The sequence below is a fragment of the Ruditapes philippinarum genome, unplaced genomic scaffold (assembly GCF_026571515.1).
Source record: "Ruditapes philippinarum isolate M1 unplaced genomic scaffold, ASM2657151v2 ctg2762_1_1_1_1, whole genome shotgun sequence".
NCBI classification, from domain to species: Eukaryota; Metazoa; Mollusca; class Bivalvia; order Venerida; family Veneridae; genus Ruditapes; species Ruditapes philippinarum.
The window spans coordinates 25,149-38,791 of record NW_026863175.1 but is presented as its reverse complement, the minus strand read 5'-3'; the positions used below and the strand labels follow the sequence as shown (position 1 = coordinate 38,791).

Below are 13,643 nucleotides of genomic sequence, written 5' to 3'. Positions count from 1 at the left end.
AGCCAGTTAAGATATCATGCGTGCTAGTAAAACTTATACTATATTTTAACCAAATATCAATGTCAATAAATGATACATTTTCAGAAAGCTTATACATTTGTCTTTGGCTGCAGGTTATAAATAAATAAATAAAATATTTAAATAAAACCATTTTTGAAGAGAACTTTTTATTAACTGATGCATATGACGAAAACCTGGCTTTATGGATATATTTGCTGTGAACGGCATAAAAAGTTATCAATGTTTTAGATGCAGCAATAGATAAATATTTAACTTTCAAATGGTGTATACTGACGACGCCATTATATGGTTGTTTTTAGCATAAACAATTTAAGAAACCTTTGATGAGATATACGTCTGAGAGAAAGAAGACATATCGACATCATATAAAAACGAACTTTCAACAGCATCAATACCAGTTATTTTTCAATGAATATGCAATCACGACCTTTATTACCATCAATGGCATTGTATACACACCTTGTCTCTCAAATATCGTGAAACAAATTTATATGTACGGTACGATACGGCAGAAAGCGTTACTTGTAATTTAAACCAGTCTATCGAATTCCAATATGGAGAATACAAGCTGAAACAAGGGAATTATTTTGTACTTTTTAGTGATTTGAGCCCTTCATAACAGAAAAATGTAAAAGGTAATCTTGATTTTATCATTTATTAATTATTTTCTTTAATGCAACTTTATTATTATACTTTTCTATAATCCCCTGTTTCACTTTGGTCGTCTTTAGGTCATGTTACTAAGGTCGCTAAAATGTTCAGGTGCATCAACAGGTGTGAAATAATAGAACGCCAATGATATGAAGTGAAACAACCTTAATTGATTGTTTTGCGCATGTCGGGATGAAGTTGAAGTTTAATTGCAAACAGCACTATCCCCAGATTATTATTGTTTACGTTTTTACTTGCTTGTGAGAACATGCCTAAACATGTTTTTCACACTTAAAGATATGTTTGACACAGCATATTAAGGCAACATCTAACCTTATGATGGTCATAATTATTAATAATTGGAGTAATTAAGACGGTAAGTCACTCAAATTACTATCATATAAGTGTGCCTATATAAATTTAATGATGCTTTCAGAGTTTCCTATTTCTATAGTAGATCTAGTTAGTACTGTTTCATCATTGAAAGTGTTTATTTCAGTTAATTTTGTACAAAGTAGTTCAAGTAATATTTCTTCAAAAAAAGTGTTATTTTGATATCCATAATCATTGTCAGTGTAAGAAATTCGGATTTGAATCCACTAGGCCGGTCGGACTACCAGATTAAAATATACACTAGCCCAAAAGACATTTCACTAGCACGATTCATTTGTTCAAAACAGTTGTTTATAGTGCCTCTGAAAATACAGTAGTCTCTTCGGGCTTGTTACTGTGAAAAGTTGGTAGCCCAAGGAGAAATTTAGTAGTCAGGGGCTATCGGACTATTGCTAATTTCGAACACTGCATTGTTAATAGAATTCTGATCATAATGAAAATGTTAAATAAATGAAATAGTGGAAAGTTGTATGTTTTTCTTTGAGTTCATTGTTCAATTTGTTGTTAATATAATACAAATCAAGTTTTAGTTTTTTTAATGTCTTTATTTGATCTCATTATTATTGTGATTTATATGTCATTTAACATGACCCTTGATTGGAATAAAAGTTATTCTGTTCTATGAACGTATCACTGATACATCTTCATTGTACATGCTTGTCAGGAACACTAGTTAGTCAAAGTGAATCAGGGTTCTCACTGGGATTTTTCGAAATAGTAGTCCTTGGACTCCCAAACCTAAAAAAGTTGGTGTTCCAAAGCACATTGAAAATATGTTAATCTGTCTTGTCTGAAACTCTATACTGTAACATAGTGACTAATAAGATTTGAAGAATAATTTCTAAAACCTTACGTCATCTTACTATTATGCTGTTTTATCATGATCCACTTAATTCATTTTTTCATCAAACAAGTATATGAGTTATGATAACTGAGATGATACTTAATTTGTTATGTTGTAGATGGCTACAAAATTTATGCCCCCTCCCTCGGCCATGCACTACCAGAGCAGTCAGTTTTATGACAGTGCCTATCCTGGTCCCAGCTTTCAACAGACTCCAGAGACAAATGGGCGGAGTTTCGCATTTCGGAAACGTTTCGAGAAGATTGACTGGAGAAGGATAGCATCGATAGACATTGATGCTGTTGCTCGAACACTTGATTTCAATGCCCTTCAAGACAATATTATGAACATTACCTTCTGTAATATTGAAGGGGAAATGGTGTGTAAAGATTTCTCTTAATCTTATTTCGGAAATTTTAACAAGTTAATTAATGCTAATTCTGTTTACATAAAACTATTGATCAATTTTAGAGATATATTGAATTGATAAAATGATTTACAGAAATAATATTTAAGACGATTTTGCATTTCTTGTAAGGATGCACATTTATAATTAGTCATCTTAGTGCAATTATTTGGGTAATCCTATTAAATTATGATGAATTATGTTAGAGTTTATAGATGGTGAATGTACCAATTGTTATTTAGCATAAATATTTACAAACTTTGCAAACTATTGTGTTAACCAACAATAAAATAACATTTGGTGGAAGCTACAGTCATTTGGAAAAAAAGAGATCATGTTTGTATATACATTTGAATTGTAGGATATGCGAATGGTTGATCCAAATTTCTTGAAGATTTTCAAGCTTGCACAGTTGTCAATAGAATATTTATTGGTATGTATAAAATTTACAAAACTTAGTAACGTTTTATTAATGTAATTGGACTTTAAACAAAATGCCTCAATCTAACAATATTTCAAGTAGTCAAAATATAATATTTTCAGAAATGCATAAACATTATTTTTCAAGGAAATCAAACTTTAGAAATGTGTACTAGGATTTTAAGAAAAGTGAAAAGATTAAAGATTCATATAATAATTTACATGTTACATGTATATGGGATTAATAACTAATTTTGTAGTATTCATTATCATATTTTTGCGTAAGGGTTATTTTGCATATTTTGACCTCTTTTTGGTAATTTATATGGATTTGAAATGCCATTTGCAATTTACTTTCTGTGTACACCTCACAATATTTAACTTTTAAATACATTTTCAAAATTTTCATGAAAATAATTTTAATTCACATAATATCTTCAAGAGGATAAGAAGCAGCAGGTGGTTGATAACAAACCAATTATCTAGATATAAATAAATTGATAACATCAGGATTAGAAAATAAACCACTCTTTGTCATGTTCTAACAGGAATTATAGCATGGTATATTGGTTCAATATCTATAAACATGTAAGATTATACAAGTGGGTGAAAACTGTATCTAGGTTAACAATCTTATTAATCTTTCACAAAATAATGCCATCAAAATACAATCAACACCATTTTTTATGGGTTTAACAGTTTAATGGAATAGAAAAGTTAATCTTTTAATAATGGATGAAAGTCAGCTATTTATAACTTATTATAAATAACAATATTTTTTATTTGTGTCTACTTGTTAGAATATTTAATTTTTTTTTTGATAAAACTTGATACAAAATTTTACATTCTTTTGTCCATTCTTAAAAGAAAAATTTCTTCATTTGTTTATTCTTGAAAGAAAATTTATTTTATTGAAATACATTGAAAATAAAAATAACTAGAAGTAATATTATGATATTCAATTATTTTGGTCCCATAATTTTATGAGCAATTTTTTAGCTTATGACCCTCTCAACCCTTACCCTACTGAACAGAAAATAATAACGTATCATGTGATATAAAAGAGGTCGATTGATCTATGTCATTGCAAATTGTTTTTCCTTTTTTCCAAACTATTATTTGTATAGAAAATATACAGTAAAATATTCTTTCAATTTTATTTCCAGCACTCACAAGAATTTCTCACTTCCAAGTTGAGTAGTCTTGAAGGTAGCTTGAAAAAATCAAATGAGGTAAGTTATATGTAATTTTCTAAAATATATTATAAAATCTTTTTTATAAATACATATACATTTGTTTCTGATTGAGATAGAGACTGTACTGTTATGAATAACTTGACTTTGATAAAAGCTAAAAGCAGATCTGAAGTCTTTCTCGAGTATGCTTCATCAAAAATGAATATTGGTGACACATAAGTCCTGTAACATTGTTTCATGATATTTAGACTTCTTGACTAAAATAAAATGATCTCAATTTTATGTGTGGACCTTTCTGACAGGTGACATAGGGTGTTTTCTCTTAGGGTTAAGAGATAGATGTTCATGTATTACCCAACACTTCATTTTGCTTCCCCAAGTATAAACCAGTCATGAAATTCACAGTAGATGTTAAAAACAATTGTTCTCTCCACCAAATCGACTTTACAAGCTATTTATCATACTGATAAAAGTAATTTTATGATTTTTTAGGATAAAATGATTTTGTATTGTGATCTGTGCATGTTAAATGCTCAATATACCGTGTTGTTGTTCAACACATTATTACTTACATGTTGTAGGAACATGAAGAGACGAAAGCCACTCTTGCCAAACTTAAAGAAGAGCTAACAGCAGTAAAGAAAGAAAGTCATAAACGTAAAAAGTTACTTGTAGCGCAGCAACAACTTATACATGCAGGGTCAGGCAGCTACAATAAGGTAACTTTACCTGTAGTAATTGTTCCATTTTATAATTGCTGGAATAATTATAAGTAGTGGTTCAACTTTAAGGAAAAATGTCTTATAAACTGTGCACCATTGAAACTTTGTATAAGTATGTCTTTAGTAGCACAAGACATACATGTATATGTTTTATTATAGCTACCATTATGTATGATATCATAAATATATAATATTGTGTTTATAGAGTTTTAACAAAGGTGTAATGTTTATTAATTACTAAAGGTTACTGGATATTTGCTGTAGCTTCTAATACTTGGTTTACCATTTATGAAAACATTATCGTCACTGCTTCATTACCATTAATAAATGCTGCAGTAGTTTGGAATTTTATATGTCATACAATATATTCCTGAAATAACATATTTAATTTATATTTTCTGCTCTTGTTTTTCAGTGTCCCTTTTGTTCAAAAGCGTTCTTAAACAACTCATTTCTCCAGTCTCATATACAGAGACGGCATGGGGAATACGCTCAACAGAGTAGCAAGGACTCTTCGGGTCAGGAACCTGGCTCAGCACCACAGCAAGGTCCAATCAAAATGAACACAGCTTTAGAGCAAGAATTACAGGAAATCAGGGAAAGATTAAAACACACAGAGTCTCAATTACATCATGAAAGAAAAGCAAGAAAACAAATTGAAAAAGTGAGTGCAAAATTTTTTTTCTAATTTAGAAGTAAAATTATTCTGAAGTACCTGATTTATCTTGCTTGTTCCCATTCTTTTATCATCAAGTATCTCTTGGATTTATTTCATTTTATAATCATATGTTAAGGTGTCTCATAATCTGATTTATTAAATAAATGTTTTGGTCTTGCATAATTATGTTGATTATAATGATGAAGGATTGACATTCTTTATAATTAGTGTTCAAAACATGATTTTTTTTATATTTTATTAGACTGGTCAAAGATTTGAACAGCATGAGGATTTGTCACCAGAACAGCAGGTATGTGTAGATATATATGTGTATATTGTATACAGTATGATTGAATACACATCATAGTTGGCATTGAATAAAGCTGAAATAAAAAATATTGAGAAGTATATGAAATTTACATATTCTGTACAATATTATGCATAAAACTACATGTATATGTTCACTGCTTCAGATATGTGGTAAAGTGGCTTATTCAATAAATAATAAGATGTTATTGTTAATGACAAAGACATAGTCTTATACATTCTGTCTTTTACCACTGCACTGTTTCTTGTATAAATATTCTAAGATATTTCTCTCTTAGACTGATATTTATTTCTTTTCCTGTATCTGACATGGTTATCCATGGTTGAAAATTAAAAGAAAATGGTTATCCATTGAAAATTAAAAGAAAATGGTTATCCATTGAAAATTTAAATGGTTATCCATTGAAAATTTAAATGATTATCCATTGAAAATTCAAATTGATATCCATTAAAAAATTTAAATGGTTATCCATTGAAAATTTAAAGAGTTATACATTGAAAATTAAAATGAAATTGGAAACTATTACAGAATGAGATGGAAAGAATGAAGGAAATGTTTATGAAGGAGCTACATGATGTGAACGAGAAATATCAAGCATCAGAGAGGGTTCTCAATGAGATGAAAGGTGGGAAGAAAAGGTCAAATCTCGGTGACCTTCAAGATGACGAGGAGGATAGGAACTTGTTACGTCAACAACGAGAAGAGGTGGCCATGTTGAAAGAACAGTTACAAGATCAGGTATGTTGATAAAAATAAAATTTTGAAGAAAATCAATAAATTTATAAACTTTCATCAAAAAGAACATGACCGTAAGTATATAGTGGTTAATATCTTCTTTGAAATCTATCTTGAGCTTTGTATTCTTAATTTTAACTGATTGAAGAATGAAAAAAAGATGAAAGAATAAAAAACAACTCAGACCTGCCCCCTGAAGATGACTCGAATACTTTTAAGCTTCAGTTCCCCTATAATACAAGCAAACAAGTAAATAAAATCACCAAATTGTATCTGCAAATATAGTATAGTAATGTATAGATATATTGTGATATTTCAACAGATGCACAATGTAGAGACATCTGTACAGTCCAAGATAGAAAAACAAGATAAACACTGGCAGAGAAAGGTGAATGAGATGAAAAAACAACATGCAAACGACCTTGGAAAGGTATTTAAAGAATTAATTATTTTAATATATATTAAATGAAGTGTAAGTTACAAATTTTGTAAAACAACATATAAGTGTGTATAGTTATTAAGTGTTGTTGTGGCGCATCAGACTAGTAATCTAAGGGTTGAGGCAGTGTGGTTTCAAACCCTATCAGGTGCAAGCCATTTATTGTACTGTGTTGGTTATAGTAATATATCTAACATATCTAAGGTTATGACAGTTGTGTACAAATATTGAAATTATTTTATTTTCTAGTTGAATAGTGCATTAGAAAAAACTAGCCAAGAGCTTGCTAGAAGGAAAGCGAAGGGAGAAAACTCGGCCTTGGTACAACAACAACAAGAAGAGGTTCAAGAGCTAATCAGGGTAGGTAACTCTTTATGGAGTGTAGAAAGATAAAAAATAACAATAAAAAAACAAGAATTCAGGATATTTTGCACAAAGTTTGGATAAGTTGATACCGTGTTAATTGACTATCAAATGTTTGGATTTTATTTTGGTGAAAAAATACGAAAATAAAAGGAAGTTTGTCTGGTTTACGCAAAAGAAAAAGGTTTAAAAAAACCAAAGGCCAAAAAGACTTAGCTTATGACAAAATTTTTTTTTTAATTTTTAATCAGCATGGAAGATTCAAATTCTTAAAATCCCTTTATAATTTTTTTTCCTGATGTAAAGTTAATCTATACATGTTTATGATATAGAAAAAACCTCCAACAAAAAATCCTCAGATAAAGCTCTCAGTTCCATCACCTTCATCATCGGAGACATCAGTGTCTGAGGATGAAGTAAACACTGATGTAAAGGAAATGAAGGTATAACCAGTGTTAAAACATTGGCACATCAGCATGGGTACATAGGCATGGACACTTTGGCATGGGCATGTGATTATTCACCTCTGTGTGCATATTTCTTGGCATATTTGAAAAATCGAGACCTTTGCCTTAATGACATTGTATTCCAATTAAGAATTTTTCCATTGTTAATATTGATTGGATAAGATTACAATACCAATACTGAGCTGCTGACTGACAGTTTCTCGGAATGTCAAATAAAAGGCTGGTCATCTTTCCTGATATTCTCTACAGGTTTGTCAGTTTTGACCACAGCTTTTAAAGAGTAAAAAAGCAGGTGGCACAATGGGTTTTCTTTGTTTTTCAAATCTGAAAACAAGGCTATTACTATATGTATTATCATCATGTATCATTTGTGCTGTTGTTGATGAAAGAAAAACTGTCAATGCATTGATTATTCACCTTACCACATAATGGTTTCACTTTTGAAAGTATGGTTGTTTCACATTGTAATATGTTATAGCACAGATGCAGTTTTAAAGTTATGAAATGTTTACAATTTATCACAATGTTAAAGTATTACATGCACAGTGTCTTGTTATGGCATCCAGTGTAATATGATCATTTTTCTGTTGTTTTTTTCCAAACATTCATTTTACAGATTAACAACTTTTTTTTTATTTTATCGCTTTGAATAATGACATGGCCTAAATTATTTGTCATAATATCTGTCTACAAGATTTTTTATTGGACTGATAATGGAATGTAAAGATAATGTTTAGTTCTTTATTTAGTAACATATATCATATTTCTTTTTCAGTTAACTTGTTTTGCAGATTCATTGAACATTATTCATTTATACACATGTACTTAAAACACATACATCATGTACCTTTAATAATTAATTAATATATAATAGTCTTTCATTGTATCTTTGTCATAACATATCCTGAAACCAAATTAAGTTATGGTAGTGTCATATTGAACTTTAAATCAGTCAGTGCATAAGATTCTCATAACTATATTTTCATTCATGTTTCATTTATATACTCATTACAGCCAAAAGATTATCAATTACCCAAAAGTGCTTTAAAAAGGCCAAAGGTATAATAACCAAAAACAACATGAATTCACCATTTGTTCATCCATGTTCATTCTTGATTTCATTAACATTCATTCCTCTAGTGTTTTGGGTTAACTGCATTCCCTCATACTAACACCCACATTTTGCCTTGAGTTTACTCATAATTATACATGTCTATAGCTTGAAACAGTTTACATAGATTGTTATAAACACTAATTTCAGAGTTTTACTGAAAAGCATGCTGCTGTAAATTAAGCGGAATCTTCATTTTAGAGACTGTTACATACAACTAACAAACATATGTTATCATACCTGTTTAAAAAATTGTTGTCTTTTTGCTTAGGAATGTCTCATTATCCATATAATAGGTAACCTCTAAATAATGGTAACAGTGATAGTCTGTATTAAGGTATGAGCCCCCTAATGGGCACTATAAGGAACTACAAAATTGACAACATAGGTCAGTTATATACCTTAAAAGACACAAGAATGCAAAATTTAAACAAAGTTTACCATATGGTTTCTGAGTTATGGAGATTTTTCTAAAGTTAAACTTGGCTATTAAAAGGGCTCTTTTTCAGAAATGAGAAACTCTTATTATTCTATTATATTATCATTATGAAATAATGTTTTCCTATAGAAAATATTTCAGAAACAAATAATAGCATTCAGCTAACAAATGACCCAGCAAAATTATTGTTTCTACTCAAAATGTTTGAAATATGTATATAAATGTTACCCTACCCCACCCATTTTAAGTAGTTATTTGATCATTTTTCTACTTGGAGGGCCTTATTCAAAATATCCCTAAAATTTACTCAAATCAGGGGCTGTTTTCAAAGTTTGCATAAATTTTCTTAAAAGTATATTGGATGCGCTTGTCAAATATAAAATACTTTTACCGTCTAGTTTTTATTTTATTAGACTTTGAAAATATCAGGTACCATATTTGATAAAAAATTTGGCACAATTTAGCCAATAAATACCAATAATAATTTTATAATTAAAATGAAACACTTTTTTCTTATCAAGAGTGATCTGAGAAACACAAATAATGTTCAAAGAAAAAAAAAAGAAAGAAAAAAAAGTTGCCTCTTCTGGGGCTTGAACCCGCGCCCCTCAGTTACAATGCAGTTGACAGTAGTTCTAGCCTATTTGAGTACTCTTCAAAGTGGAGGTAATGCATTAGGTGGCTCATACCTTAAGTAGTTATCAATAATGTATAATACAATGTATATAACTTGGGTGCCCGTTGGTGCCAGAAATAATGCATAGAAGGGCATATGAGGTCTCCTTCCACCAGTAAAGCTGGAAAGTCACCGTAAAACCCAAGCAAAAATATATAAATGTGTATCATTTAAGTGAATAATATTATTCAGCCATTTCAATATGATGCCATAATTGTAAAGTTAAATTTCAGAATTTCAGACTAATGGAGTTTTAAAATATGTGAAATATAGCCTTCATTTACACTCTAATTTTAGTTTTTGTCATTTCAAAGGTGCTAAAATTTGGTTAAGATCTTAAGATCCATGTTTTATGTTTATTACAATCATGTATAATGTTAATTTGTAGCATAGACTGATAAATGGCATAACTATTTGTTATTGTGTTCAATATTTGTTATAAAAAATACCTGGAAACTTAAAAAAAAATACTGGCCTTTAATTTAGTTTGATATTAAATTAAATTTTAAATTTAGGATGGACTTAACCTCTTTCTGCACTAAGGTCACATTTTGTAGGGATTATTCTTCTCATTGATAAGAAAGGTACATTTACCGACCAAAATTCAGAAAAAAAAAAAAAAATATTCAGCACTGAAATTAACAGAATATATTGTTCGTATTTCCTTGCGTGTTTGAGTACACCCTTAAAATTTAAACTAAACTAAAATCACTAAGAAGTAATAAAGAAAACATTGCATCTATATTAAGAACATCACTCTCATTCTATCATAAAAAATGAATTGAATCATTACATTGAATAATTATAATGATGGTGTTGTATTTTATTATTTTAATTTTTCAGCAAACAAGAGAACAAGAACAGTTGATTCAGGAAGAAATGCAGAGATCTGTAAGTTTTCATTTTTTATATTAATTTATTTGAAATGGTACAGTTTATATTTCTAGTAGCTTTTAATTAAAAGTCTTGACTAGGTGCTTATGATACCTTTTTGATGTAAATTGGAAAACTTGAAAATTCTTCTCTTTTGTTGTATATATTTTTAGAGATTTTTGGTCAGTTATTTATTATTACAGCATTTGAGTGGTTGATTTTCACCATATCTGGAATCCTTAAATCATTGTTGAAAAATGATGTGGTTAGAAGAAGTAACTTTGAGATAAAAAATATATCTTTATATATATGTACACCGGATCCACAAAGTGAGCAAATGATCTGAAATTTTGCATATAAATTAATTGTCTAGATCTACATCAAATGGAACATTAATCTCGAAAAGTTATTTCCAGTTCTGTCATGTCAAAAGAATCTGAGTGGAGTCCCTTTAAATAAAAAATGTTTAAGATAAAATTTAAATGTTACATCCAATGTTTTAGGCTGAACAACAACAACAGCAGCAGACTGAGACTAGAATTTTAAGCATGGAACCAAGTGATGATGAGGATGACACAACAGAATTTGGAACAGGAAGTGGAACACAGTCTAGTTACCAGAAGTCTGCTTTAGAGACGGCCAGGTCTAATGCAACTCTAGGGTGAGTCAATTTTTACTCAGTCTTGTGAATAGGTCCAGTGACATAATGAAAAACTATTTAATACATAACATAGTAACATTATCTGAGCCGCGTCAAGACAAAACCAACATAGTGTGTTTGCGACCAGCATGGATCCAGACCAGCCTGCGCAGTCTGATCAGGAACCATGCTGTTCGCTATCAGTTTCTCTACTTGTAATAGGGTTGGTAAGCGAACAGCATGGATCCTGGTCAGACTGCGCCGATGCGCAGTCTGGTCTGGATCTATGCTGGTCGCAAACCCATTATGTTGGTTTTGTCATGGCACGGCTCAATTATATTCTTAAATAGTTACATCTATGAGTAGACTTGACATATGACATCATATATGACGTCAATAAACCAAATGACATCAGGAAAATTACTTCTATGCTCAATTTAGTTCAACATATTTTTATTAATTCTCTTTTTTTATTAGCATGCTAGTATCTCAATAGTTAAAAATTTTGAGTGCATTGTTGTAGAATAATGCATAGTTTATTGTTTAAATGCTTTGTACTTTATTACTAAGGTCTACACATTTAAACTTAAATTGTGCATTATTCCACAAAAATCTACTCAAAATGAATATCTTCTAACTAAACTGTCATTCACTAAACTCCTTACTTACCTAAGACAGTAATGAATAACCTATGTGACTAAAAAAGAGTTACTGGTCTTAACTTCATACTGCTGGCTTTAAATAATGCAATTGTTATCCCAATAAAATCATAGGAGATTAATCCTAGTTCCATTCAGGGCAAGAGAATAATACAAATATAAACTTTACAAAATTTTGTAGTTCTGTATAGAAAGAGAAATGTAATGATTCAAGGATTTCATTTAAATTTTACAGCACTATGAACAGTGGAGAGGTTACATTAAGGACAACACAGTTTCTGGATCAGTTACGGAAGAATCCAACATTGAAGATTATGAGAGATGAACTGGTGTCAGTGTTACAAGATCAGCTGGAGAAGATAGGAATACCTCCTGTAAGTCACAGTCACAGTATGGTGGCTAGTTTGTGCCACCTCAAGTGTTTACATGAGATGAGATGAAAATTCTAAATGGCACAAATAAGCAGCCATAATCACATCTCAACCTTTAATTACAAGACATATTTTACATATTTCTATTGTTTTTATTTAAATACTTTTATTTTGATATTGAACATTCATGAAAAAATGTTGTAAGTTAAAGACCTAGCTATTACAAGCAGTATAACTGGGCAGGCAATTTGGGAAAAAATTTCGTAACAGTTTTTTCAACTACTTATCACAGCCTCTTGATATCTGGTATACAGCAATTAGTCTCATACCGTGGAATTCAATTTCAGGTCTGTCCGTCATCCACTTATTGTTTACCGACTCAGTTAAATTTTCGACATTAATGGTCTGTGGTAGGAAATTTTTGTTACAGTTTTCTCAGCAACTTCTTTCCACAGCTTCTACAGAATCACACATGGCCCCATACCATTGGAGTTGATTTCAAGTCTGTTGCTCAACCACTTTCTGTTTACAGACTTAGTTATATTTTCGACAATAATGGTCAATTGTAGGAATTTTTCGTAACAGTTTTCTCCATAACTATTTCCACAGCCTCTTGATATTTGGTATACAGCATTAACACATGGTCCCCTAGTATGGGATTCGATTTCAGGTCTGTTGCTCATCCGCTTCCTGTTTACGAACTTAAATAAATTTGATGGTCAATGGTAGAAAAATTTTCATAACATCGCAGCCTCATGATATTTGGTATACAAATGCAACCTGGCCATTTCTGTCTTTGAGCCATTTTATACAGCATACAATGGTAGTGTAAGGATTATACAAAGTTTTGATGTCATTGTTATATTTCAGGGCACCAAAGGCATCACAGATGATACATTACATGGTAAACTGACCCATTTGAGAACCAGGAGACAGACTCTTGTCAAGAATCATGGCGCAATATTCTCCGACCTGAGGTCCCAGTTTGACAACTTTGCCACGGCACAGGCCAGAGAGAGGCTAAAGGCACTGAAGAGATCCCCACCACCTGGCCCGAGTATGTATTACAATACTTTTTTATAATCCTGCAAATTTGTTATGTGGCTTTTCATTGGATATATGATTTTATATTCACAGCTGTTGTCAATTTATGAAGAAATGTCCCTTTTTTTCTCTAAAAAAGGTAGTTTGCAGTATTATAAATTCCTTATTTCATGCTTTCCAGTGTTTT

The 13,643-nt window shown here is 30.6% G+C and overlaps 1 protein-coding gene across 6 annotated transcripts in view; it reads left to right on the top strand.

Annotated features, from left to right (window-relative positions):
* The first annotated feature begins 524 nt into the window (after positions 1 to 524).
* Positions 525 to 13,643, top strand: part of LOC132721337 (cilium assembly protein DZIP1L-like) — a 34,992-nt gene continuing 21,873 nt past the window's right edge. For 5 of the 6 annotated variants that reach the window (XM_060705628.1, XM_060705624.1, XM_060705625.1 and 2 more), the window contains exons 1-15: positions 525 to 656; positions 2,028 to 2,288; positions 2,677 to 2,748; positions 3,902 to 3,967; positions 4,513 to 4,650; positions 5,069 to 5,317; positions 5,574 to 5,621; positions 6,168 to 6,377; positions 6,697 to 6,804; positions 7,063 to 7,173; positions 7,509 to 7,619; positions 10,713 to 10,760; positions 11,246 to 11,403; positions 12,277 to 12,415; positions 13,283 to 13,469. In XM_060705628.1, the coding sequence (XP_060561611.1) occupies positions 2,028 to 2,288; positions 2,677 to 2,748; positions 3,902 to 3,967; positions 4,513 to 4,650; positions 5,069 to 5,317; positions 5,574 to 5,621; positions 6,168 to 6,377; positions 6,697 to 6,804; positions 7,063 to 7,173; positions 7,509 to 7,619; positions 10,713 to 10,760; positions 11,246 to 11,403; positions 12,277 to 12,415; positions 13,283 to 13,469 (1,906 nt within the window). In that variant the 5' untranslated portion in view covers positions 525 to 656. The remainder of the gene's footprint in view (positions 657 to 2,027; positions 2,289 to 2,676; positions 2,749 to 3,901; positions 3,968 to 4,512; positions 4,651 to 5,068; positions 5,318 to 5,573; positions 5,622 to 6,167; positions 6,378 to 6,696; positions 6,805 to 7,062; positions 7,174 to 7,508; positions 7,620 to 10,712; positions 10,761 to 11,245; positions 11,404 to 12,276; positions 12,416 to 13,282; positions 13,470 to 13,643) is intronic. The other variant, XM_060705629.1, reaches the window with a different exon arrangement.